Raw genomic sequence first — 24,578 nt, 5'->3', positions numbered from 1 at the left:
CCCCCTCTGGCGGACCCTGGGGCAACGCGGCATGGACGACAATGCCTACCGCGGCAACAAACACAAGGAGCTGCAGACAAATGAGCATTGCCGTGTCAGGGGGAGGGGGGGGGGGCTGAGGGTCTTCTTTGATGAAGTGGCGTCGCACACCGAAAGATCGCGGATTTGATGTGCATGGCTGCAAGAAGGCTTCTCTTGACATGGGCCTGGTTACATGCATTGGGTTCGACCCGGGCTGTCACCAGCTCCGCATCGCGTAGAGAGCTGCGTGGAGGACCCCGTTACGACCGTGGAGATGCTCTATCCTCTCAATGATTCAGTTGAGACCCCGCCGGTGAAATTATTTGCCAAGATCAACGTCCGACAAGGCGGAGCTCAGCTGTTCAACGTGCTGTACGGCGAGACGAGTTTGTGCTTCGAGGTGGACAACGCGACTTTGGGCTGCTCTGCTATCAGAAGCACGCGGTCGCAGATTCAGATTCAACAGCTTGGGAGCTTTTCAGTTCGGGCGTATTTGAGCGACGTCAGCAGCGCTGAGGAACCTGTTGGACAGCGATACTGGCTGTCCCCTGCAGTAGGATTTACTGTGATGGAAGGCTCCGAGTTCACTGATCATCTGGATATGCGCACACAAGCCAGAAGGAATCGGCTGCGTGAAGGCTACGACTTGTCCCTCCTCGAGTGGGCGACACTGCAGCAATCACAGCGAGATGAAAGCCTACTGAAGGCTCTTGAGCAGAATGAGGTAGGACTTCATTTTGCCGACCAAAGTGCAGAGTGTCTGGTGCTTCTGATCGGAATAAAAACCGCAATCGCTACAAACTTCGCGCTCCGGCAGGCGATTCGCGAGACTTGGGCGAGCAAAGACGCACTACCTGATGGTGTCAATGTCGTCTTTCTGGGGTGTCGGCCTATAGCTCGCGTGGATGAAGGTTCAAGATTGAATTCGGACGAGAACGACTGGGAGCGGCGACGTCTACGAGACGCTATTGCGCTGGAGCAACTGATGTACGGTGACTTGCTAACACACGAACTCGATTGTGACGATACGTATCTCGATCTCGCAAACAAAGTGAAGGAATTCTACCACGTAGCAGCCAAGCGGTTTGCTCATGCCCAGTACGTGATGATTGCCGACGATGACGTTTACGTCCGCGCAGATATGCTGGTGGATCACTTCAAACGCCTCGGGCCACAGACGAGATACTACAGCGGCCAAGTGCTCTCAGTACAACATGCTACCAAGGAAGTACCCACGCGGGAAACCAGTTTTCGCTATACTTTATCCAGGACGCAGTATCCTATGCCTGAGTTGCCTCCATTCGCGATTGGAGCGTATTTCTTCCTGTCAATGGATTGCGTGAAGTTTATCTCCAAGAACCGCCGTCGCCTCCGGGACCTTGGCGGCATGGACGACATCACAATTGCGCTCTGGATGCTAACAGCCCAGGCACACGCTCAACATTTCCCACAACTCGGGTTTCTTCGCCTAGAACCCTGCACCGAAACTCTACTGGTATTTGGAGATTTATCTTCGCTGGCGATTCGTGAAATCCACGCCAATCTGTTGAGGAATCGCGGCTTTTGCCACGGATTCGACACTTCAGTTTGGATTCACTGTCGAGAACACGAGCTGTCTACGAATTACTACAACGATTTCTACGCCCTCCCACGCTGGAATTAAAGTGCCGTACCTTCACGAGGAAGGCAATTGCTCAGAGTATGCGCTTCGAATGTGTGCCGAGACTCGCTTGAGTTTTCCCGGAGCTGTTGAGCAGTTATCATGCGATGAGATTGCTACTCAACTAGGTGTTGAGCTTCAGAAATTCTATGAGCGAATTCAGAACTACCAGAGCTGTCACTACGCCTTAAGGAGTTAACATGCATTGAGCAACGTAATTAATCTTGTAAGGAAATCATGCTGACCGATAAAATAAAAAATATAATAGCGCTTCTGACCAACGTAAAGCAAAAAAAATAGAACGTTTCTGATGCACATCAAAAGATCGGCAAAAGATCGCAACAATGAAGTTGGCTGGTCCTCTGCTCTGGTTGAATTGTGCGCTTTGCTGCTTCGCTGGGCCGCTGCCGCCCGAGTCAAGGACACTAGAAGCCAATGATGATGACGTCGAGGACCCAGTGACCGCAATCCGGATCGTTCGTCCACCCGATAGGGCAATCGAGAAGTCCCCAGTCATGTTCTAGACACTGATCGACCTTCGCCCCGGCAGTAGTAACCAGCTCTTTGAAACTCTGTACGAAGGAGGGAGTCTCTGCATCGAGGTCAACGAGGAGATTGTCCACTGCTCCCCCATCGACCAGTCGACATTTTGGTTTCATCACCTCGGCAATTGTACCGCCCGAGCTTTCTTGGTGCGTTCGGGATCGTTCAAACTGGAGGATCGAGGATCGTATCCTCAATCGTCTCCTGTTACGTTCACACAAGTGAATAACACAGAGTTCAACGCGCACATTGCCCAGGAGATTGAGAAAGATGGTAAGAGGCATCGAGCAGGATATCTGCAGTCGCTTGTGGAGTGGGCGGAAGCACGACGGAGACAACGGGATCCAGAGCTACGGTCCAGGGGATAAGGCAGCATCTGACCCGATGCTTCTGGTAGGCGTGAGGACGGCGGTCGTGTCTAATTTCCCCTTTCGACAGGCGATCCGAGAGACATGGGCGAGTAAATCCGTTCTACCTCAAGGAGTCAAGGTGGTTTTTCTGGGATGTCGACCGCACGCGTCGCGAGCTGGCGGAGATTCTTACAACTCTGGAATTTGGGAGTCTGTGGAGCTGGAGAAGCAGGTTTACGGCGACCTATTGACGGATGAGCTGGGTTGTGATGATGCGTACGGCCGCCTTGCAGATAAAACGAAGGAGTTTTTCCACTTTGCAGCGACTCGATTCCCGGACTCTCAGTACATCATGGTGGCAGACGACAACTTGTACTTCCGTCTGGATAATATCGCTGCGTGGCTGAAGCGCTTGGGTCCGCTTCGTCGCTTCTACGTTGGTCACGTGCGCGCTCTACAAAGTATCGCCAAAATCCCGCCGAACAGGAATCCTGCCCCGCGCCACTACCTCCCTTACGAGCAGTATCCGATGCGTGAACTGCCGCCATTCGCTCTAGGAGCCAACTTCTTCCTGTCGATGGATTGTGTGCGCTTTGTGTCCAAGAATCGCCATCGCCTGCGCGATTTAGGCGGGATGGACGACATATCGACTGCTCTGTGGATGCTGTCGCTGCAGGTTCATCCGAAGCACTTGACTGGGCTGGACCATTTGAACTGGGGGCCATGCACAGATGATCTCGTAGCTTTGAGCGACTTGACGGTGTCAGCTATTCGCGTGATTCACGATAATGTGTTGTCTGGGAGGCGCTTTTGCCACGGATTTCAGTGGAACGTCTGGATGAGGAACGACATTGGTGCGCCGTCGAAAGGGCCACTGCCGTTCTCGCGGGAGTCATTAAGAGTTGAGCTTTCTTCTCGGAATTTACAGGAGGAAACGGGAAAGCTGGAGGTCGAAGCTACGGTCTCCACTCCAACTCGTGCTGGTTTAAAGATGGTCTATCTTCCGGTCGAAGAGGAAATTGAGGAATTCGCCGAGCGCGTCTGCGTGCAGGCTCGACTTCGATTCCCAGGAGCTACAGACACTTCATGCTCAGAGATGGTTCAGTCAGAACTCCTGCTTTGGTTTGATCAAATGAAGACGTCTCGAGAAAACGAGAGGAGTAGTGGTCACACATAGATGGCAAAAAACAAACTATACGTCCGGTCAAAGGAGGAGTTTTGTCCATACTTACTTGTCTAATGTGTTTGACCGACCACTTTGACTGTAAGAGTGCGTAGGCAGCACTACGTAGTCAGGCGTACGCTTATTACATTCTTCGCGGGCTTATCAGCCTTATTACTTCTTGAGCCAAGGCAGCAGTTGGCGAGGTGAAAGCGGCGTCTTGGTCTGGCTGGGGTGCCGAGCGTCATCGCTTCGTGCAATGGACGCTATTCTCGAGATCGGACATTTGGGCGAGCGTTGAGGCCGTACTATGAACCCTTCCACGCTGCGGCGGTCTATTGAGAGCTAACACAAGCTCTGCATCATGACAGCGCATCCAACAACGCTCCGATACGCGATTCGGCAGCACCTTCGTGCGACTGCCGCCGACTGCCCCAACGTCCGAGAGTGCTGCCTCCACCTCCACCGCCATGCCCAGGACTGCCGTCTTCCTTGCGGCCTTCCACATCGATACGCAGCCAGCGCGTGGACGTTCCGCTGGCGAAGTCAAACTCCTGAATATGCCGCGTCCGAACTCGCAGCAGCGGGGCGGGCGTCATCCCACCGCCGCTCGCGTCGTTCGAGTCGCCGAAGCGCTCCACGTCGTCCAGCAAATGGAACGAGAAGGCGCTAAACACAGTGATCAGGAAGCGGCTCGGACGCTCGGGCGACACGTCGATCTCAATGGGCCGTCCTCGCGCCTCAGCCGGTCGGATGATCAGGTTCGGGTTGCCCAGTAATCGATGCACCACGAAGTACGAGTCGCCGCCGCTGATCGTTCGTGCGCACGCCTGCAACAAGGCGCTCACAGCGCGCACGCGCTCCTCGGGGGCAGCCGCGAAGCGCTGGATGTGGGCATCGAGCACCTCAAAGATGTGTTCAAGACCGCGGTTCTGTTGCGGTTGAGTCGAAGAATCACCGGCGTTTTGCTCCGCTGCTTGTTGCTGTTGCTGCTGCTCGCCTCCACCGTATAATGTGTCATTGATGAGGAATAACTCGGGTAGAATGTCACGCAGCGTTTGCTCGAGGGAGATCGGCTGCGGTCTAGGCAAAAAGATCTGAGCGAAGGTCTCCGCATGCCGCGAGAAGATGGCCAGGTAGTCTCCGCGTGTCCGCGCGCGTGCCGCCTTCTTGCGGATCGCAATCTGCTCTGGCGGGTGGATCTCCCACAGCAGCGGATCGGTCTCGCGTAAGTACTGCACACTCCCCAGTTGCTGGTACGATGCCGTCCAGCGCGCGGTGGTGGTCCGCAGCTCTTCCGTGTCGGCGTCTTCCACGTCCTGCCGCTCCTTCTCAGCTGATAGTGACAGCGCTGAAGACGCGAGTGCCGCCTTGGTTGCTGTAGGGGACCGAAAGCGATAGAACGGCGTTTTCCGCTTCTTGTGGGGGGTCGAGAAGGGTCCAAACGACGACGAGGAGTGAGCTGGTAGCGTCGATGAAGAGCCGGCTGTGGCTGATGCTAGTTTGCAGTAGAAGGAGGCGCGGTTGAGTGCTGCTACCCACGCACACACAGCAGCCTCCGTCTCCTCAACAACCCGCAGCTCAATTGATTTCCGCCTACAACAACAAGACAAGCGCAGAGTTAGGTGACGCTATGCAGTATAGCTCAGCCATACCACGTACGGGAAGACTTGGTGCGTGAGTCTGGCTGAGAACTTGAGGACTTGCAGTCGCCGGTGTGAGCTCGCACTCGAGATACTGAAGGCCATGGCGTGGTCACCACGACCGCGTTGAACGAGTGCATGGTCCAGCAGTACAGCACCACGCGGAAGACCGTCGGCTTCACTAGCGAAATAGTACAGCCGGTTGCCTTTGAGCTCGAAGTAGCGCGGCTGCCAGGCGCTGCCGAGGCCGTGTTGCTTGCGTTTCTTCTTCTTGAGCCAGCCCATCTTCTCTGGAGCCAGGTGGGCCACTGGATCCGTTATACTGTCGTCGTCGGTGATAGATAATTCCCCCTGCAACGACGCATGCTCTGACGATCCCGAGGGCTGCGACGATAACGAGAGCATGGACCACGACAACGGGAGTGCGGAGACTTGCTCGCTGCTGTCTTCTTCCTCCTCTTCGTCGTTTTGGCCGCGATCGGCCGACATCTCCGCCTCCTCTCTTTGCCGCTCTCCATCCGCACGAGATTCAGCTCTATCTCCGTCTTCTCTCTTCTTGTCGGCCATTTGAGCTTGTGATAGCCGCAGAACCTCGATATCCTCCGCCACCAGCGTGCTGAAGGGACTCAACTGGAGCTTCTCCTGGCTCAGGTCGTCGTCGTCACTCCTCGTAAGTTGAATAGGGGAGAGCGGAGGCTGCGGATCACTGCTCTCCTCATTGGCAACGCCAGCCGCTGGAGTCTCCGCAGTCGGCAATCCAATGAACGGGGAGCTCGTTTGCTTGGAGATCTCAGCTACAGCTTGGTTGATACGATGCGCCAGCGTAATATGCTCCGCGTGAAGCTCTCCCGAGCGCGTGAGCGGCAGTGAAACGGTGACGGCCCAAAGCTGTCGCCCGATCCATTGCAGTGACACGTCCGGGTTAATGGCATTCGAGCTGGTAGACGGTGGGGTCTGGCTACTGGTACTGGAGGTGTCCAAAGCCCACTCGGAGACCACTCGCGCCACCTTGGAGACAATGGCAGCCCCAGCCTCCATCGTCCAGCAAGTGATGCAGGCCTTGAAGAAGTCGTCCTCCCGATACCAGCGCTCTACTCGAGCCTGCGGTAGTTCCCAGCTGCCTTCGGTCTGATGGTCTGGCGGGGCTTGTATGGATGATAATACCTGGGTGGTAGTGGCTTGATCGGACGACGAGGTGGTCAACGCGCTGTTATTTACTGTTGTGACCTCAGAAACCAAGCACGACGGCGTCACTGTGGCGGTAGAAGTGTTCGACAGCGGTAGGACGGACGGGGAGAACCGCTCCTTGATTTTGAGGAACTGGTCCTTGAGACTGGTCAGGTTTTCGTGTCGGACGGATGAAGAAGGCATCGAAGGTAGTACAAAATCTCTCGAAAGTGTCCGCAGGTGTCTGGAGCGAGATCCCCGTCGACTGCGCTGAGTATCGGACGCTTGTTGACCGAGTTCCGTCGCGCTTGATTGCGAGTCGTAGAGTTCCGGGTTTGTTTCTAATGGGAATTGTCTGCCGCTGCTGCGACTTGAAAGCCCCGACGTTTTGCTGGGTTTGTCGCGGAAACTCCGAGATGTGGGCGAGGGCTCCCCTTGCGAGGTATTTTCATTATCTTGAACGTCTGTGAGCGACAGAGCTGGCTGGATCTCTGATGGAGGACTGGTACTGGACCCGTCATCGCTCGTAGGCAGATTCAGCGCGGACTGGCGACGGTGCAATGACGACATCTTGGCTAAGGGCCCCCTCGACGTTGTCATGTGTGGGGCGGGCGGCTCTGGAATCGGGGTCGGGATGGCCCAAGTCGAGTCTTCTTTCACAAACACCGCGTCAATGCACCCGAGAGCCTGCGAGACGACGAAAACAGCGCCACACGCTCCGGTGCTGAGTCGTCCGTCTCTGTTGTTGGCTGTCGACGCATGGGCTTTAGATAGCCCACATATACCAGCCTTGCAACTCGCTTTGACCAAACTTTGTTCAGGAGAGGAGAATATTCCTGGCGCAGCTAAAATAGTCGAGATTTCCCGCGCGTTCGTTTCAAGTGGCGAGGTCTCCACACCCCGCGTCACGCTCTGCCCATGGACTTCAGACTCCAAGCCAAGCGAAGTGAAGTATGCAGTGCACCCTTGATTCATTCCCTCATAACAACATCCTCCTGCGCCTCGCTAGGTATGCAAACACTCTTGGCTAGAGCCTTCAGGTACTTTCGAGCTTCGTCGGGCGACTGCTTCGACTGCTTGCTGGTGGTGCCCTGGTTGTCTTCGAGACCGTCATCGTCCTCCGGCTCCGCACAGTCAGCACCGACACTCTGCTTCATCACGGTTTCAATGATTTGTACCACGCGCTGGTGCTGCTCCCTCTGCTTCTTGCGCTCCAGCTCCGCCACGAGCTTCTGCCTCAGCAGCTCCTCCTCCTGCTCGCGGATCTTGGCCGCCCTCACCTCCGTCACCATGACGGGCCGCAGCAGATCCACCCACGCGCGTTTGCTCTTCTTGCCCTTGGCATCTCTGGCCTTTTCTCCTCCAGGCCCCATGAACCCCCGAGCCTCCGCCTCCGTCACCAGCTGCCGGAGCGTCAGCGACCTCAGCGGCCGCCCCTCCGCCGTGCCGTAGAGTCCGAGCAGCTCCCTGTCCAGCGCCTTGACAGCTGCTCCCTGCTTGTCGTCCAGCTTGGGCGGCTCCAGTCCGTGCTCCTTGGCCGCAATCAGCAGCTCGTGGCTCTCGAGCGTCTCCACGTACGCGACCACCGACATGAAGCGGCGTCCGAACGCGTAGCCGTCGTCCACGAGGCCCTCGAGCTGCTTCTTGGCCAGCTGCGCGCGCCGCAGCGTCGCCGGGTCCAGCACGTCCAGCGCCTTGAGGCTGCTCTGGTTCTCCTTGTCCTGTTCTACCTGTTCTACCTGTTCTACCTGCTCTACCTGGAGAGCGTCGGGGTCAGCACCGGACGCCCACAGCAGCAGCAGCTCCACGACGCGGCGCTGCGTCTGCAGCTCGCGCAGGTCGTCGCTCATTGGCTCAAAGCCGCGTTGGCGCAGGAAGCTCTGCAGTTCCTCTACGTACTGGAGCGTCAGCGTATGCGCTGCGTCATTGTGATCGATGTTGGCGGCGGTTGAGTCGACGAGGCCTCGTGCCTGGCATTCGAGGGCCAGGGCGCCGCCGTCCGGTGCACCCGCAGCGCCGCACAGCTTGACCACGGGCGCCTGATCCGCGTCGTACTCGATCACTTCCGCGCCTGAGAAGACCACGCGGCGCGGAGCTACAGAGCCGGCAGAGGTGGAGGCCGCGGCTTCAATGGTCATCGCTGTTGATATAATACAACTGTGTTTGAAGAGTGGGCGGCAAATTCAAAACGTGGTATCATTAAGTTCGCGAACTTAGATGCCACTATTGCAAGTATACATAATACATGTATATTGAAATGTGCTCTTATTTGGAACTATACAGAAGCAAACAAGAGCATATTTCAAAACAACGCAGGTATGGGCGGAAGGACGCCGGTGACGACGGCGGCGTCCTCGTCGCTGCTGACGACCCATGGCCTGCGCCAACTCTGGCAGGACAGCGCCGATGGGGCCACGGTGCGGGTGCAAGTTCTCGGCGTCTATCGCTGTACGTGGCGTGGTCGTCGACCTGTAACAAGTTCAATACCCTATCGATGCTACAGGTTGCTGACACTTTCCACCACTTGGCTGCTTGTTACCTACCATCAACAGACCTGGCGGACCCGGCGCTCAAGGACCGACTCGGGCAGCAGTTCGAGGGAGCGCGCGACGTGTTCGACGTGCTGCTGAGCGACGGCCGCCACAAGATGAAGGCGGTGCTCGATCCCAAGCTCAACCAGCTCGTCTGGACGCGGGAGCTCGCAGCGCACAGCTTCGTCAGCGTGAGCGCTCTACATTGAGGCTGGTCAATTGACGTCTCCTAACCATTATGATGCCATTGTGATTGCTGCAGGTCAAGAAGTTTCAGGTCTTCGGTGAGGACCCAGAGGACGACAAGCAGAAGCAGCGCGTGGTCGTGCTCCAGGAAGTCCAAGTCACGTCGTCCAATAAGGACGGAGTGCTGCCCGACAAGGTGCTTGCGCGGCGCTACGGCGCTCGCAGCAATGACGACGAGCTTCAGTTTCTGTCGACTCAGCATCCGCGAGAAGTGGAGCTGCTGCCGTTGGCGGGGGAGCGCGCGTACTACTTGCCGCTGCGGTCGGACCACTACACGCTCGATTGGGCGTGCAGCTTCACGGGTGGAGTCCCGGACGAAGACTCGCCGCTTGACGAACTGGAGAGCGATTGGGCTAGACGGTATGGCGGCCCTGAAGGCTCGGATGGGTCTAACGATGGGCAGGAGACTGGACCCAGCTCTGTGGTGGCGTGGAACATCAACCCGGAGTATTGCTCGGATCTGTTCACGCCCGAATGCAAGAAGATCCATACCATCCTGGAGGTTCTTGATCAGATTAAGAAGAACAGCGAGCCGGGGGCTACTCGTAAAGCACTTCCTCCCATGATTGGAGCTATCCGAGTAAAATCCAAGGTGATGAACATGGGGGATCCCGACGTTGCGAATCCGTTCCCCTTCGCATTCAACGCGGTCGTTGGTAAGTAACGTCAGATTTTTACTTGCAACTGCTTGCGTCTCTAACCTCACTTCTTGTGGGTTTGTAGTCGATGCTACTGGCGTGTTTGAAGTCGCGTTCTTCGGCTCCATGTGCGCCAAGTACTATCTGTCGTTGCGCGAAGGGGACCTCATCCAGTTCCGAGGCTATTCAACTGTCCACCCGCACGATCTTCAGTACACTATGACCAGCAGCCCCTTGTTGTACTATGAGCACGACTCCTTTGGTAGTGCCCTCCATGTACCGAGTGCGTATGCTCCATCGTTTGAAAGCGCGGCGACACTCACGTACTCACCCCCTTGTTTTGTTTGCTATTGCGGATGACAGAAAAGTACTGGGCGCTCCTGCAGTTGACAAAGGTGGCCCCGCAGCTGCTAGAGGTCAGCGAGGACATTGCTCAGCCAGGCTCGTGGAAGCCCCACCTCCCGCGCCCATCCTGGCTCGAATGCAGCTTCGTGAACACATTGAACACTCTCTATTGGGGGCAAAAGGCGATCAACGACCTTGACATCATGTACTTCGACTTCGTCGGGGTGCTGTCGAATGTCGGGAGAATTTGTCGCGGGCGAAAGCGGAGACTGGGCGAGGAGGACTCGCCTGAAGTTACCGAGTATCGGTGGGTGAAGATGATTGATAGCAGCTCGTCGCACGAGCTCGTTCTCAAGCTCACTGAGTGCTCCCAGCCCGCGGTGTTCCGATCCCTTGAGGCTGGCAACACCTTGATGATCACCAAGCTTCAATGGGTCATGCTACCGGGGGCTGGTACGGCGGAGAAGCGGATCCAGTATGCGACGACGAGCGTGTTCTCTGTTCTTCGCATGAACGAAGCTGTGCGGCCGTTCCACTCCATCGAAGAGTGCAGCCTGAACGTCTACTTCGCGAATAGCATCAAGAAGAACGCTGTTCTAGACTCGCGCAAAGAGTTTGGAGAGAGCAAGCTGACTGCGCACATTGAGAAAAAATATCGGCCTCGGAATTGCCTGCCATCGGATGTTGAAGAGTTCAAGGAAGCGTTCAACCTGAAAGTGTGTTCGTTCAGGTAGGTGACTTGCCTGGTTTGTGCAGTAGTGCTGGTGACCCGTTTAATGACTGGGTGTTGGTTGTTCGTTCAGGGACTTGAAGCTGCTGGGGGTACGTATGGGGGCCTCTGAGCAACTGCACGTTGGCTTCGTCGGCCAAGTGCGGGCTATCAGCAACGAAGACAAGCGGACAAAAGACGGACCATCAGTGTTGCTGGAGCTCTTCGACCCCAACGGCGACACCATTGAAATTCTGACTGTGGCGGTGAGTATCAATCCGCTGTACCAGAGGCCAGTCGTCAACGGAAGCGTCAAGACAGCCACGCCACCCGAGGCACTCCCTTTGGTTCGCCTACTTCCCGCCACGGTTGTCGACGGAATGCTGGAAGCTGCTGGACCAGCGCGGAGTCCGGAGCTGTCGCTGGCATTCATCCAAGAGTACCTGGTTGAGTCGAAGCGCGACTTCTTCTTCTCCCTGCAGCTCTATCGCGACGGAGTTGGCCACGTGACCTGGGAGGTCGACGCGATTCTCGAGGTCCCGTGATGCTAAGTGGAACTGCGTACGACGTTTTGGTAAGAACACAATACACAACAAGTTTCTACGTGAGAGAATCCTATGAAGCTACATAGGCGACAGACGAAAACCGGTGCAATGAACGGTGCACATGTACATTACGCCGTCGATCAGCTTCCACCGCTAGTCAAATAGTAAGCGAATATCCGCTCGCGTTGTGTCGCCTCATAGCCACCGGAGAGCCTTCGCAAAGTCATATGCAGCGCTTGTCGCCGGTCCTCGCGAGTCCTCCAGGCGCAAAAAAGCAAAAGATCATCCCTCCCTTCCTCCCTCCCCGCCCCTTGTATCCATCCTCCTTTGCTTCCCACACCTCGGTGCGGGGGAGAGGCCTCTGCTCACGTGGGAGATCGTTCACCTAGCCTGTTCGTCGTTTGGTCGACCCTTCAAGCGGTCAATCAAAGTCATGACTTTCCGGTACTTTTCCCGCTCGCGGCCGGACGAACCCTTCTTCTTGCCAGTGTAGTACTCGCTCGAGCTGTGGATCTTGTAGCCGAACACGCGCGGCACGTACGTCTGCGTCGGTGGCGGCACCACAAGATGGGAATGCGTCATAAGGAACACATGCGGGAACGTCGCGCCGAAGTACGCGCCGTCAATCTCTGTCAGCAGCAACACAATAACAACAGCAGCAACCAGTCAGCCTTCACCTCTCAACCAGCACCAGAAAGATATGGCAGGCAGACGTACGGCCTGCGCGCTGCGACTTGGGGAAGAAAATGTCGCGGCACTTGGGGCAGAAGACGTTGACGGTCGTGTGCCGCGGCACGTCCGACTGGCCCACGGGCAGCACGGGCTGGCCCTGGCAGTAGACGCGATGACAGCGGCCGAAGTCGACGTTCTGGTACTTTTCTAACATGGCGGCCATGCCCTTGGTGGTCAGGATGTAGCGCGCGTGGATGAGCCCGTAGAGCATCTCGGCCGCGGACTCGATCATCTCCTGCTGGGTCTGCGTGAGGTTGCTGTCGTTGGGCGTCTCGATGTCCAGGATGATGTCGAGCGCGTAGTCGTAGTACGGCACGATGCTGCTGAGCCCAGTGAGGTTGAAGTCGTCCTCGATGTAGTCCTCGTCCACCTCGCACAGGAACGAGTTCTCGCGCAGCGAGCAGAACCACGCGATCCAGCTCGTCTCCTCTTCTTCCTCGTCGCTGCCCTCCACGTCGTTGTCCTCGTCGTCGTCGTCATCGTCGTCGTCGTCCTCCAGAGCGCTCGAGTCCTCCTCCTCCTCCTCTTCTTCCTCCTCGTCCTCCGAGACGTTGGCGGCCGCGCGCGCCGCCTCGGACACGCGCAGCGTCTCCATGTGGCCAAAGAGCCGCTCCATCTCGGCCTCCTCCGCCGTCTGGCCGCCGTTCTCCGCGGGCTGGCTCATGGCTGCGTCTGTGTCTGCGATTGCGGGGCCTCTGGGCGTCCTCGCGGGCTCAGAGACACGGCGTCGTATGCAGCAGCGTCTCTAGAGTCGAGCCCTGCTGACAGGAGAGCGCGTCGACGCGTGCACAGCGAGAGAAGGCGCACCGAACGAGGGCAGCTCTAGTCGCACGTTAGCGATGACGGCCGTCGCTTTCCCGAGATAGAGCCAAGACCGCTGACCTGCCGATTTTAGTTGGTGTGGAGGTACACCAGGTGTAGCCATTTCGGGGAGGCGACTTGCCATGGCGGCGGCGGACCGAGACTGGTACGAGGCCTACGCCTCTGGAGAGGAGGCAGCGCGCGGCCTACAGGACGGAGAGGAGGGGTATGAAGAGGAGTATGAGGAGGTGGAGATCGAGGAGATGACGGACGACGAGCCCATGCACATCACAGGAAGGCTCTTCCTCGGCTCCATCGACGCGGCCAGGAACATCGCAGCGCTGAAGCGACAGCGCATCGGTGCGGCGCTTGCGTTGCTCGGCAAGGGGGAGGAGGACGCGGCTGTGTCGACGCACTCGAGCTCCGTGGGCGAGCAGTACGCACAGATGCAGATTGCCAGGAGGAGCTTCGAGATTGAGGACTCGGAGGACGGAGACTTGCTGCGCAGACTGCCCGAGATACTTGCCGCGCTAGGGAAGCTCGTGTAAGTGGGTCAAATGCTGCAATGGGCGTACAAGAGATTACATTGAGTGTGCTTGAATACTTGGTGTTGAACGACAACAGTGAGAAGGCAGAGCACGTGTTGGTGCATTGGTACGTCAAATGATGAGCTGGCGGCTGCATTCCGGTTTACTGAAGTACGTCGCTAAACGATCATGTGCTTTTTGTTGTTTAGTATTGCCGGTAGATCACGTTCCGCATCTGTAGTAGTCGCATGGATGCTTGCTACCGAGCCGAAGCTTTTAACCGTGCAAGACGCTGTTGACCGGATCAGGTGCGAACTATCATCGAAGACTTTAGGCCGAAGCAGTATGCATGTAAGCTAATGTATTGCGCTCGCTGCTCTCTAGGATCATCCGCCCATGGATTGAGATCAACCCTCACTTTATGCGGGATCTCCATGTGTTTCACGCGGTACTCACCTCGTCTGGTTCGACGCCGCTAAGCGTTGATAACGCTGCGCTGCTCAAAAGTCGGTCATTCCCGCGGCTGGACTTCGGTGCAAACCTCGTCGACGGAATTCTTCGCGGCACGAAAATCATCACAATGCGACTGCTATCGGACATCATGGGCGATCGGAACTCGGATTTAGGGGGCATTTTCCCGCACTCCGTCGTCGCTGCGACGACTTCAAGTACCGATGGCTCTTCATCAAGACCGCAGTTCGCGTACCTGAGGATCGATCAAGTCGAAACGCACGAGCTCAACGCCATTGACGACGCCACGCTGCGCAAATCCGGCTTCAACTCGACTGACGAGGTGTTGGCGGTTCTCAAGCAGTTCTACCCGGACGTGACGGCCACGACACCGCTGCTCATGCTGCACTTCCACTGCCTGTGTCGGTCCTAGTGTCAATGTAGCCATTTCATGTATATAATACATGTAGCCATCTGATTTCGCATTGTGTTCCGATACATAAATGCCATTTCTGTTTGACAACGATCAACAACACGAGCCATCGTATCGTAGCGAGGAAGTGTCATGGCGTCCACAGGGTTCTACACGCTGGAGAACGGCGCTCCGGAGCTGCTGCAGGAGCTGTATAAGACCGCGGAGGACAGCGCCGCGCCCACCAAGCCCGTGTACCTGGGCGACTCGCGCCGGGAGAACAACATCGAGGCGCAGGCGGACCCTGTGGAGCACAAGGGCATCCGTCTGCACGGCTGGGTCATCGGCTCCAACAAGACCCACATCACGCCCATCGACACAGTGGACGAGTAAGTTGGTAGCCATATTAAGTGCAATTGGGAGAGTTCTGACGCACAAATGTAACCATCTTGTCCTGCATTGCAGAATCGGCGAGGCGGCCAAGTTGACGCCGCCCGAGATGGTCTTCGGCAAGAACCAGCTGCTGCTGTTCCACGAGCCGTCTGGCGTGTGCTACAACTTCCTGGCGGTGGAGGCGCTCAAGGGCGCGCACTTCCCGCCGCCGGCCAGTGACCAGGCGCAAGACATCGTCGCCAACCAGCAGCTCAAGGTCTCCATCGCCAAGCACAACACCAACAAGTACGTGGAGCTCATAGGAGGGGATGAGGTGCAGTGTTTCGGTATTGATAGTGTCTGTTTGTTTGCTCCGTTTAATAGGGAGGACGTGAAGGAGCTCGACATCACGTACGACTGGACGTACTCGACGGACTACAAGGGGTCGCTGCAGCGTCTCACGAAGACTGAAGCCTCGCCTGCGACTTTTACAAAGAGTGATGAGGAGGCGAAGGTGGAGGCCACGCGCGAGCGCATCAACTTTGAGAAGCTCAAGGAGCGCGAGCCGATTCTTTGGTTCGAGGACGTCGGGCTGTACGAGGATGAACTGCACGACCACGGAACCTCCGCCATGTCCGTGAAAGTGGTAAGCGTTGCCTGAACCTCGAACTCCTGTCCGTGCCTGGTGTCATTACGCTAACTCGTCGTGATTGTCTTATTGCAGCGCGTGATGCCGTCGGGGTTCTACGTGTTGTCACGCTACTGGATGCGTCTGGACCACGTCGTCGTTCGTCTGCATGAGACGCGCATCCACCACCTCTTCGGCAACGACCACTTCATCCGTGAGTACACGCGCAAGGAGGAGCAGTTCGACGTGCTGTTCGCCAAGGGCCACCCGAAGAACATGGCCAACTACACCAACATCGACACGTTCCAGCACCTGCTGCCTGTGCGCGAAGCTGTGATCGAGAAGGTTTTGCTCCAGTGATCCGCTCGTCCGTCACGCGGGCTGGCGTTGTTAGTCTTGCATGCCCCGAACAACAAAAACGTAACCCGCGATTAAATACTGTGAAGTAACTAAACTACCTACCTACCAACTGTCGGTGCTCGCTCTAACAGCTCAAACACCCGCCCAAAATCCCTATCGATAGCCATCGGGCACCTCTGACCCCACCACAACGAGACTGTCCGCGCCAGAGGAGACGCCAAGAGCTGCAAACATGGAGCGAGCTCTGAAGGAGTACCACGATATCCTCCTTGCATCCACTGAGTACGTAGGAGTCTTCATCTCCAGGTCCGGATCAGCTGCACCAGCCACCCCATTGCCAACACGACTGAGCGCGTCATCGCCGGCATCACGTCCACCTGCGGTCGTCTCCTGCTCTGCCTCTTGTCTAGGGTCCAGCTGCGCCTCGTCGTTCAGGAAGAACGCCACCTGCCGTGTGTTCATGTCCAGGTACACTCCGACCGTGTCTCCCACAGCGAAGGCCTGCGCTCTGCAGACTTCCTCGCCGCTGTGGAAGATCACACCGGTCGCAGCGTACCCCACCGCCTCCTCTTGGGTCCCAGTCTCCAACGCGTCGGACGGCGCTACGCCCACAACGACGCCCCGAGGGTCCGCCATGCGCTCCACCAGCACCTCCCAGTAGTGGCGGCCGCTGGTGAAGTACAGATGCCGCAGCACGCGCGTCCGTTTGCAGTGAGAAGACTGCCAACTACCTGCACACGGGTCGGAATCAGACGGACGTTAGCTTCAAGTTCGAAGCGATTGCGACGCTGCTAGGCAGAGTCAGCAGCTGCAACGTCAGCTGCAGATACAGCAGACACGCCGCTATCGGTGGAGCATATCAACACTATCCAAGCATTGCCCACGTACGCGCAGCCATGACGTCGACAGCTCCCGCGCCGCATGTAGCCCCAACGGTTCCAACAGCCCTGCAATGCCACGAAGAGCTTCAGCTCCCTGCAAAGTACGAGATGGTGTGCACCACACCATGATCTATTTCCACCAATCCCGACGCGCCGATGAGCGCCAATTTTATCCAGTGGCGAAAGAGAGACGCAGCAGCAGAGCAATAGTGCCGAAGCCATGACCGTGCCGGGGCTGCCGCCGCGCCACCCGCCGCAGCCCAAGGCGGCGCCGTACGTGCATCTGCTGGAGCTCTCAGGCTTCTGCTCGGGCGAGAGCCGCGCGTCGCAGAGCGCCTTGGACCTGGCGGGCGTGCTGGGCGACAAGACGGCGCTGCTGCAACTCGTGACGGACCTCTACCGGCCCTTCGAGGCGCTGCACGTGGACCAGGTCGTGGCGCTGCACGTGGAGGGAACGACCATCACTCCTGCAGTGAATGGCAACGCAGACAAACCGACCAAGAAGACGCAGAGCGGAGCAGAGAAGACGAAGACGGTGGCGGACTCTGAGCCGGGGATGCACCACTTCTCGACTGGCATTGCGGGGGCCATTGCAGGCGCCAAACAGCTCGGTACGCAGGGCTGTTATAATAGTGTGGGGTTATTTAGAGATATCTGATCGGTTGTGTGTGCTTTTGTTGCAGCGTATGGAGAGCTCTCGGTGCTGAGGAAGAAGACGGCAAAGGTCCAGAAGAAGCGCGGACGCGATGCCACGGCCCCCGGCAAGGCCACGATCCGCAAGTCCAAATGCAAGCGTGTAGTGACCATTGACTGCAAAGAAGGGGAGTTCACTGTCGAGCTAAAGCGCAAGGCCATTGGAAATGCGGCGCGCGTGCTGCTAGGTGAGAGGAGATGACGAGGATGTGCAAGTTGAAACGTGGTTCTGACGTGGCAGTTGCTGTGGTTGGACTATATTCTACAGTTGCGGACTGGGTCAGCGAGGCGGACAGCATCTTTGCTGCACGAGATGCGCTGACAAGACTCGAATGCGACGTGGTGGGCGCGAGCTTCGTCGTGGCCACGAATGCGAGCGTGCTGAAGAGTCTGAAAGCCGCCCAAGTGGCGTTTAGCTGCTCGTGGAACCCGTCTCATGGGGCGAAGCTCAACACGTCGCTGCCTGGAGGCGATCCCAGTAACGGATCCGCCAGCTGCACCTGTCATCAGACTCAGGCGAACAGTGGACAGGCTTCGAGGAAGCGGCAGCGCACTGATATCGACTCGGATCCGTCTGTGCAAGTTGTGCTGACTCACCGAACCGCCGAGTACCAGGTAAGGCATGCTCGTGTGGGGTCCAAATATTATGTTTGCTATGACTGTGAAATTAACCTTTGAGTTTATCGTCTTGTCAGGCTAACGACCCGAGCGAAGATCGAAGTCTTAACATGGTGAAGTCGACAGATGAAGGTGTTCAGATTAACGCGGTGTTTGACGGCCACGGCGGCGCTAGGGCAGTTGAGTAAGCGTGCACCTTTGCTGTGTTTTACTGCGAGTGGGCTACAGCACTAACCATGACTGTTTACCGGATGCAGGCACCTCCGCACATCCCTGTGTCAAAGTATACTAGCTGAAGTGACCTCAAAGAACTCCAGTGATGAGGTTTCTGCAATTGTGAAGAGCGCCTTTTCTCGCTGCGATGACGAGCTGAAGCAGTCGCTCATGGCTCTTCCCCCAAATGTTCGCATGTCGAAGGGCTATTGCAACGCCGGCTCGTGCGCGGTTATTGCACTGTTCATCAACTCGGTTCTCTACATCGCGAATGTGGGGGACTGCGCTGCTGTTCTGGGCAAAATCAGCAAGGAGACTCAAGGACTTCAGGCTGTTGAAGTCTCAGTTGACCACTCCTGCAACAACCCGCACGAAGCCAAGCTCGTCGTCGAGCGTTCTCACGATCGGAACGCCATCAGAATGAGCAAAGACGATCAAGCCACTGGGGCTGGCATCGTGGGCGTTAAGCGCGTTGCTGGTAGCTTGGCGATGACCCGCGCGTTTGGAGACTTCTACCTCAAGTGTCCTGAGCTCAGCTCAGCTCCTTTCAAGGTCAGTCTCCTCATGTGCTAGCATGCCGTTCATTTGCTCACACTGATATTTGGTTTGTCAACACAGAGCAAAGTGCCTTACATCACCTCAGAACCCAGTATCACGACTGTGTACATGGATGGCAGCGAGAAATACGTCATCTTAGCGAGCGACGGATTGTGGGACGTCATGACCCCACAAGAAGCTGTGCATATCGTCGACAAGTTCGGTACGTTCACGCCAGATCCGATGACGCTACAACTTTACCAAGACTCACCGTATTTGGTGATCGATCATGCGTAGATTCCGATCAGGCGCTGTTCTTTTCAACAGCGAGCGCAGCTCTCATCCACGCCGCCTTAGAGAAGATCGCGCATCGAGACGGGCTCATGATGCACGAGCTGATGGCTATGCCACAAGGTCCGGTGCGGAGACGTTTCCACGACGACATTACCTGCACGGTGGTGTACATCAACCATCAGAACGGATCTCAGCCCGCTGTGGCGAGTGACAGTAAGACTGAGAGCACACCTGAGGCGTGAGTTCAAGGCTAGAAAGGCAGCTCAAGCTCTATTCCGACATCATCATGTTCACATATTCAATGTAGTTGATGTTGCCGTGTTGATCAGGCTCGAGCTGCGCATAGATCAGGTAAATGAATGGTGAGAATGAAAGCAACAGAAAGCGTTGTTAGTGTTGTGGTTGCGTACCTGGCTGATGAGCTCCTGGGCTTGGTCTGGGGAGATCCGATCTGCGCCGTAGGTCGTCAGCGCTATGAGCAGCTTGTCGGCCATGATGAAGCCTGGAGCGGAGGAGTTGCCTTCGAACGCTTTGAACGCGCTTTTGACTTGCTCTGCCGTGTACGTGGCGTTCACTTTCCTCGACATGACCGCCACGAACTCATCGAAGTCGATCTCGCCGTTGCTGTCCTGGTCGATTTCGTTGATCATGAGGTCGATCTCTTCGGGGGACGTATCGATGCCGAGCGTGTCCATCAACTCGCCCAGCTCCACTTTCGTGATGGATCCACCGCGGTCCTAAGGCAATCAATAGCGTGGGTAAGTCTTCAATTATTGTGAATGTTTGGGTAGAGAGATACAAGTGCTCGCACCCGATCCACCAGGTTGAAGATCTCGCGGAACTCGGCGAGTTCTTCGGAGCTCAGCGCGTGACTCATGCGATTCGAGGCAAATTGTAGAATGGCGTGGACTCAATGCAGAACGGAAGGCAACGGTTCGTGCACAATCTCATTTTGACGGATGAAACTCACTGCGGTGAAACAGCTTCTCAAACTTACTCAATATATGAATTGTTGACGACTTCAAAGCGGTGGCAGGGTGCTCGGTACCAATCGGTGGAAACCTGCGGACACTTTGTCGCCCCGAGGGGTTTGTGCTGCCTTCTTGCCTTTAAGCCGCAGTAGTTGGAAGAGCGGAGTGCTGGGGTGCGACTTTCCGAGGTCAGTTTTGTGTGGAATAACCAAGGCGCTCAACGTGCTGCCACATCCTTGTTTGGGCAAGCTCTTGCGCTGGAAAGCGCGCCACACTTTCTGGATACGGTGTCCAGCGGCTTCTTCACGGGCAGACGTCTCCTCATTGTGGGACTGCACGAAGGTTGAGGCCCGTAGAGACATTGAGAACTGGTCGTGGGAGATTGGAGCTTGGCGTCCAGCCATCAGCATCATCGCGACGCAAGTGAAACTTGGTATCGGTGAGGAGTTTTTCTTCGGTGCGTCGTCCTCAGCTACTCGGCTCGCCGGGCTCTTGCCTGCGTTGGGTTCCTTGCTTAGCTGCTGGACTTTCGTCACCTCGCAGCATTCCGCTGCCTGTGGTGAAACTGTGGGCTCCTCCTTCACGGGTTTCTTCAGGTCGTCATCCTCTGTATTTGAGTACGAATCTGTGAGCGTGCTACGAGGGCCCCCACCGACCAGCAGTAGAATATCACGCAGAAGCACAGTGATCAGTTGCTTCTGAGCCCCGAGATAATCCGCCACGTAGTGCGCCCATTGAAGCATCAGATCGATCACCAAGTACATGATCGACAGAGCCAGCACAAGAGCAGCCCCAACTTTCCAAGACTTTTGCGGCTCCAGAGCTTCGTCAGTAGCTTCATCCGGCAATGCATCAAATGCAGCGTCGCACGATCCGTTACCTGCTGGCAACGCACTCTCCATAGTGTCCAGATCAATGGCTTGGAGTTGGGCGTCATGCTCGGACTCGAAAACCTTTTCTTGTGAGTCTGAGCCTGAATCCTTGATGGGACTGGTGTCAGACGCGGTGGCTTGGCTCAACTCGATTAGTTCGTCCTGGTTATCTTGGGTGGCTTCGACTACTTCGTAAAGTTCATCAACAGCTTCACCGTCCTTGACAACTTCTGCAATTATTGGCGTCGAGGTCACCACTGCGTTAGCGTCTCCATTGGTGTCTGCCACGGGGACCGCAGGTTCTTCGACTTCGCTGACCCCCTCGACCGAATCAACGTCTTCGTCGGAAGGGTGCCCCGCTGCTTCAGCCTCATGAGCCGTCGGTGCTTCACTCTCATCCACCAAGGGATTGTGAAGCTCAGCGATCATCTGTTCAACCGTAGCAAGGCGTTCAACAAGGTTCAGCGACTCCGAGTCTTGTAAGTGGACTTCACTGCTGCTTGCACTCTCCTGATCGCAAGGCGTCAGCGCGAGCATCCAATCAAATGCCAACCTCAACGCTGCGCCAAGCTTCTCCGCGCACTTGTCTGCACTCTTTTCATCAACTCCACTGTGAGCAAAGTCGCAGAAGTCCATCGCCACATCCTCCGGGTCGTTCTGCAGCCAAGACGCCGAAGTGGACTCGCCATCGTGACGAAGTACGTGCTTGGCCACCACAAACCCCGGCAGCGCACTGTCAGCATTCGGTTTCTTGCAGAACCGCTGGAAGTCCACAACTTCATCCAGCGCCTCTCGAATGGCCCCAGTGCACCTCGTGACATCCACGTTATGCTCGCGACAGAAGCTCTGGACCTGCGCCGGCACGTGGCGCGTCACGTCCAGCTTCATCAGCACCGGCTGCACGTCCAGCAGCATAGACAGCACCACCCAAACGGGAGTCGAGTCTGACGTAGCAGCAGAAGTCTCGAACAGGATGGGCTCGACATCCCGCTCGACGATGGAGACGGAGGCGTCTGAGAGCGTCATAAACAGTTGGCACAGCGCCACAAGCGCCGTCTTCCTCCACGCGCCGCCATGAACCATATTGGATCGGTTGTCGACTTCACTTCACCCAGCTTTATCTTCTTGGGAACTGAGCCAAAGCCCCCTGCCGCATGATCCCGTTCTCGCTCTGCCCGTTGACATGCGATGCGCTCTGCTCTGCGTCGTTTCGTTTCGGCAGCGGATCTTTTTCGAACGCTTCGCAGCCAATCACACGGCGGTATTACCGCCACTTCAACTGCTTACTTCAGAAGATCGCAACACCGGAGCTCAAAGTTGAAAATTGAGAACTCGAGCAGTGCCCCCTTCCTTTCACCACAATCTAATTCATTCTCATTAGACTCAGGCGTCCGTCCTAAGCTCTGCCCGTGGCTAAAAGAAAACAGAAAATCAAACGTGGTATTTACTTCATCAAATACAACTGGTGCGCGACTTGCACACTTTCAGCCGTGCATCTACATACCATTACCGTCCGCCGCGCCGCCAAACTGCCCAGCAGCTCCGAAGCGGCCTTGGGCGCCGAAAGCAGGGCCCCCAGTTCCGAATCCACCGCCATTCATGCCTCCAAGACCACCAAACCCGCCTGCACCTGCGCCAAAGCGCCCACCGAATCCGCCCATGCCTCCTCCCATTTGACCACCGAGACCACCGAGACCACCGAGCTGGCCACCTGCTCCAAAAGCACCAGCACCGGGAAGCGCGCCAGCTCCGCCGAATCCACCAGCGCCGAGTGCTCCAGCCCCTCCAAGCGCCCCAGCTCCTCCAAAACCGCCAGCACCAGCTGCACCCGCACCAGCTCCGGCAAGAGCAGCACTTCCTCCGTTGCGGGATGCCGGTCCAGTGCCGCTCGGCGTCGTTGGAGCAGGAGTCACAGGACCGCCGTTGCCCAGACCTGTCCCCGTGACGCTTCTCGCCCCAGCACCGTTCATCAATCCATTTGTAGCAGCGCTTACTTGGCCACGCCCAGCAGCGCCGCCTCCAACTCCAAGGCCAAGCGGATTGCCACCTCCGATTCCACCGCCCGGTTGTCCAAAGCCACCAGCACCTCCGAATCCGTTGCCGCCACCAAGGCCGCCCATTGCACCGCCGAGCGAGTTGCCTGCACCAAACTGCTCGCGATCACGAGTCAGAGGGCCCACGCGCATCGGTCCACGCGGACTTTGCGCGAGAGCACCGCTGTTGAGCAAGGCGACCACGGCAACTGCGAGTGTAAGTCGGGTCGACATGACGAATGAGAGGAAGAGTTTTCGGTTAATTGTGAGGGTGGTCGCCGCGAATGGTGGGCGCTTGGCGCTGGAAGTCGAAATTGGAAAGTGAGTTCTGGAAAATGGTGGTGGTCGGGGGTAGGAAGACATCCACCGATCAATCCAGGTAGATATGTTGATGGGAATCTCCAAGTCTCTCGTCCGACCACCTCCACATCTTTAGTGTCATCCTAAACCGACACGAAGCGACCATACCCTGTTTGTCAAATGACTCGTGTAGATGGTTTTCTTGGCTGGCTACGATCCAGGGCGGGTGGTGACTTTGGAATTCGTATTGGAATTTTCACCTTACCAGAAAAGAAAATCATGATTTGGACAGTCAAGTTGAAGTTGCCTCATTCCTACTTCATACCACTACTTAACAAAATCCTTGTGCTTTGCAGCAATCACTACAGCAGCAGCAGTGCCCGCCGCCTGCCAAGAAGCCGCGCGTCTCGAGCCCCAGCCGCGACGTCTGCATCGTCGGCGTCGCGCGCAGGCCGTGCGGGTCCTTGCAGGGCAAACGCTCGGCTCTCAAGGCCTCCGACCTGGCCGGCGTCGCCATCAAAGGTGCAGCAACGAATACACTTGTATCATCTGTATCATCACTAAAGTACACTAACTAAATTATTCTACGCAGAGGCGCTGAGCCGCGTCGGAGTGCAGCCCACCGACGTGGAGGAGCTCATTCTGGGCCACGTCATCTCCGCCGGAGCGGGCCAGGCCCCTACCAAGCAGGCGGCAGTGAGCGCGGGCCTCCCGCAGTCCGTCGTCTGCTCCTCCGTCAACAAAGTCTGCGCCTCAGGCATGAAAGGTGGCTCGCAGTAGGTTATCCTTAGAGTATTAATGCAGAAGAGTACTGACTGTGCTTTCTATTGCAGCGGTGATGCTGGGGGCCCAGTCCATTATGCTGGGACAGAGGGATGTGGTCGTGGTGGGCGGCATGGAAAGAAAGCTCGCGGTGGGACGAGATACGGGGACTTGGTCTTCTCGGACGCACTGCAGACTGTATGTGCGGTAGTGTGTGGGTCTGGGTCTGATTGTCAAATAGTTTTCGTGTACTGATGAGCTGCTTCGCTTCGGTAACAGGACGGACTGTTCAATGCCTTTGAGAACATTCCGATGGGGGACATCGCAGAGGAGTGCGCTCGCAAGCACGACATCTCAAGAGAGGCGCAGGACGCATATGCGGCTGAGAGCTACCCTTGAGCTCGCGAGGCCACGAAGAACGGCAAGTTTAAGCGCGAGGTGGTCGCGGTGCAGGTTCCTCCGGCCAAGCGTGGTGCAGAGCCGCAGACGGTGACGGAGGACGAAGAAGCTGTAGCGAGGGAAGTGAACGTGGCGTCGCTGGGCAAGCTTCGACCCTGTTTCA

General features: G+C 56.8%; 13 protein-coding genes across 13 annotated transcripts; 8 read left to right on the top strand and 5 right to left on the bottom strand.

Moving 5' to 3' along the window:
* Window positions 1–295: 295 nt before the first annotated feature.
* PHYSODRAFT_338943 (hypothetical protein) lies at window positions 296–3,751 on the top strand (the record flags this gene model as incomplete). Its single annotated transcript, XM_009536842.1, has 4 exons — window positions 296–745; window positions 839–1,168; window positions 2,206–2,497; window positions 2,559–3,751. 4 exons carry the CDS (start codon window positions 296–298, stop codon window positions 3,749–3,751), a joined length of 2,265 nt encoding a protein of 754 aa, XP_009535137.1.
* Window positions 3,752–4,098: 347 nt separating this feature from the next.
* Window positions 4,099–8,684, bottom strand: PHYSODRAFT_521725 (hypothetical protein; the record flags this gene model as incomplete). Its single annotated transcript, XM_009536841.1, has 4 exons — window positions 4,099–5,332; window positions 5,399–7,161; window positions 7,536–8,272; window positions 8,327–8,684. 4 exons carry the CDS (start codon window positions 8,682–8,684, stop codon window positions 4,099–4,101), a joined length of 4,092 nt encoding a protein of 1,363 aa, XP_009535136.1.
* Window positions 8,685–8,903: 219 nt separating this feature from the next.
* Window positions 8,904–9,981, top strand: PHYSODRAFT_451202 (hypothetical protein; the record flags this gene model as incomplete). The annotated part of the gene is made up of 3 exons (XM_009536840.1): window positions 8,904–8,994; window positions 9,099–9,268; window positions 9,502–9,981. Coding segments are annotated over 3 exons (741 nt in total), but the record flags the coding sequence as incomplete, so codon positions are not given.
* Window positions 9,982–10,509: 528 nt separating this feature from the next.
* On the top strand, window positions 10,510–11,560 carry PHYSODRAFT_521531 (hypothetical protein; the record flags this gene model as incomplete). Its single annotated transcript, XM_009536839.1, has 3 exons — window positions 10,510–11,036; window positions 11,110–11,386; window positions 11,474–11,560. 3 exons carry the CDS (start codon window positions 10,510–10,512, stop codon window positions 11,558–11,560), a joined length of 891 nt encoding a protein of 296 aa, XP_009535134.1.
* Window positions 11,561–11,665: 105 nt separating this feature from the next.
* On the bottom strand, window positions 11,666–12,508 carry PHYSODRAFT_288563 (hypothetical protein). The gene is made up of 2 exons (XM_009536838.1): window positions 12,278–12,508; window positions 11,666–12,189 (listed from the first exon to the last, which is right to left on the bottom strand). Exons 1-2 carry the CDS (start codon window positions 12,501–12,503, stop codon window positions 11,942–11,944), a joined length of 474 nt encoding a protein of 157 aa, XP_009535133.1. The 5' UTR covers window positions 12,504–12,508; the 3' UTR covers window positions 11,666–11,941.
* An 848-nt stretch (window positions 12,509–13,356) lies between these two features.
* PHYSODRAFT_305491 (hypothetical protein) lies at window positions 13,357–14,503 on the top strand (the record flags this gene model as incomplete). Its single annotated transcript, XM_009536837.1, has 4 exons — window positions 13,357–13,637; window positions 13,718–13,747; window positions 13,830–13,928; window positions 14,005–14,503. The coding sequence occupies 4 exons, from the start codon at window positions 13,357–13,359 to the stop codon at window positions 14,501–14,503; spliced, it is 909 nt and encodes a 302-aa protein (XP_009535132.1).
* A 132-nt stretch (window positions 14,504–14,635) lies between these two features.
* On the top strand, window positions 14,636–15,842 carry PHYSODRAFT_521596 (hypothetical protein; the record flags this gene model as incomplete). Its single annotated transcript, XM_009536836.1, has 4 exons — window positions 14,636–14,871; window positions 14,948–15,160; window positions 15,239–15,500; window positions 15,579–15,842. The coding sequence occupies 4 exons, from the start codon at window positions 14,636–14,638 to the stop codon at window positions 15,840–15,842; spliced, it is 975 nt and encodes a 324-aa protein (XP_009535131.1).
* Window positions 15,843–15,995: 153 nt separating this feature from the next.
* PHYSODRAFT_338937 (hypothetical protein) lies at window positions 15,996–16,740 on the bottom strand (the record flags this gene model as incomplete). The annotated part of the gene is made up of 2 exons (XM_009536835.1): window positions 15,996–16,573; window positions 16,731–16,740. 2 exons carry the CDS (start codon window positions 16,738–16,740, stop codon window positions 15,996–15,998), a joined length of 588 nt encoding a protein of 195 aa, XP_009535130.1.
* A 200-nt stretch (window positions 16,741–16,940) lies between these two features.
* Window positions 16,941–18,094, top strand: PHYSODRAFT_564501 (hypothetical protein; the record flags this gene model as incomplete). The annotated part of the gene is made up of 3 exons (XM_009536834.1): window positions 16,941–17,334; window positions 17,407–17,604; window positions 17,685–18,094. 3 exons carry the CDS (start codon window positions 16,944–16,946, stop codon window positions 18,092–18,094), a joined length of 999 nt encoding a protein of 332 aa, XP_009535129.1.
* Window positions 18,095–18,111: 17 nt separating this feature from the next.
* On the top strand, window positions 18,112–19,320 carry PHYSODRAFT_522951 (hypothetical protein; the record flags this gene model as incomplete). The annotated part of the gene is made up of 4 exons (XM_009536833.1): window positions 18,112–18,218; window positions 18,292–18,799; window positions 18,866–19,007; window positions 19,082–19,320. Coding segments are annotated over 4 exons (996 nt in total), but the record flags the coding sequence as incomplete, so codon positions are not given.
* Window positions 19,321–19,348: 28 nt separating this feature from the next.
* On the bottom strand, window positions 19,349–19,955 carry PHYSODRAFT_521567 (hypothetical protein; the record flags this gene model as incomplete). Its single annotated transcript, XM_009536832.1, has 3 exons — window positions 19,349–19,414; window positions 19,489–19,815; window positions 19,890–19,955. 3 exons carry the CDS (start codon window positions 19,953–19,955, stop codon window positions 19,349–19,351), a joined length of 459 nt encoding a protein of 152 aa, XP_009535127.1.
* A 144-nt stretch (window positions 19,956–20,099) lies between these two features.
* On the bottom strand, window positions 20,100–22,004 carry PHYSODRAFT_523626 (hypothetical protein; the record flags this gene model as incomplete). The annotated part of the gene is made up of 2 exons (XM_009536831.1): window positions 20,100–21,140; window positions 21,216–22,004. The coding sequence occupies 2 exons, from the start codon at window positions 22,002–22,004 to the stop codon at window positions 20,100–20,102; spliced, it is 1,830 nt and encodes a 609-aa protein (XP_009535126.1).
* PHYSODRAFT_318565 (hypothetical protein) lies at window positions 21,919–24,415 on the top strand (the record flags this gene model as incomplete). The annotated part of the gene is made up of 6 exons (XM_009536830.1): window positions 21,919–21,932; window positions 23,667–23,776; window positions 23,847–24,020; window positions 24,088–24,190; window position 24,228; window positions 24,296–24,415. The coding sequence occupies 6 exons, from the start codon at window positions 21,919–21,921 to the stop codon at window positions 24,413–24,415; spliced, it is 522 nt and encodes a 173-aa protein (XP_009535125.1).
* Window positions 24,416–24,578: the final 163 nt, after the last annotated feature.

Source organism: Phytophthora sojae, assembly GCF_000149755.1.
Source record: "Phytophthora sojae unplaced genomic scaffold PHYSOscaffold_9, whole genome shotgun sequence".
In the NCBI taxonomy this organism is placed as follows: domain Eukaryota; phylum Oomycota; class Peronosporomycetes; order Peronosporales; family Peronosporaceae; genus Phytophthora; species Phytophthora sojae.
This window is presented reverse-complemented; position numbering and strand designations above follow the sequence as displayed.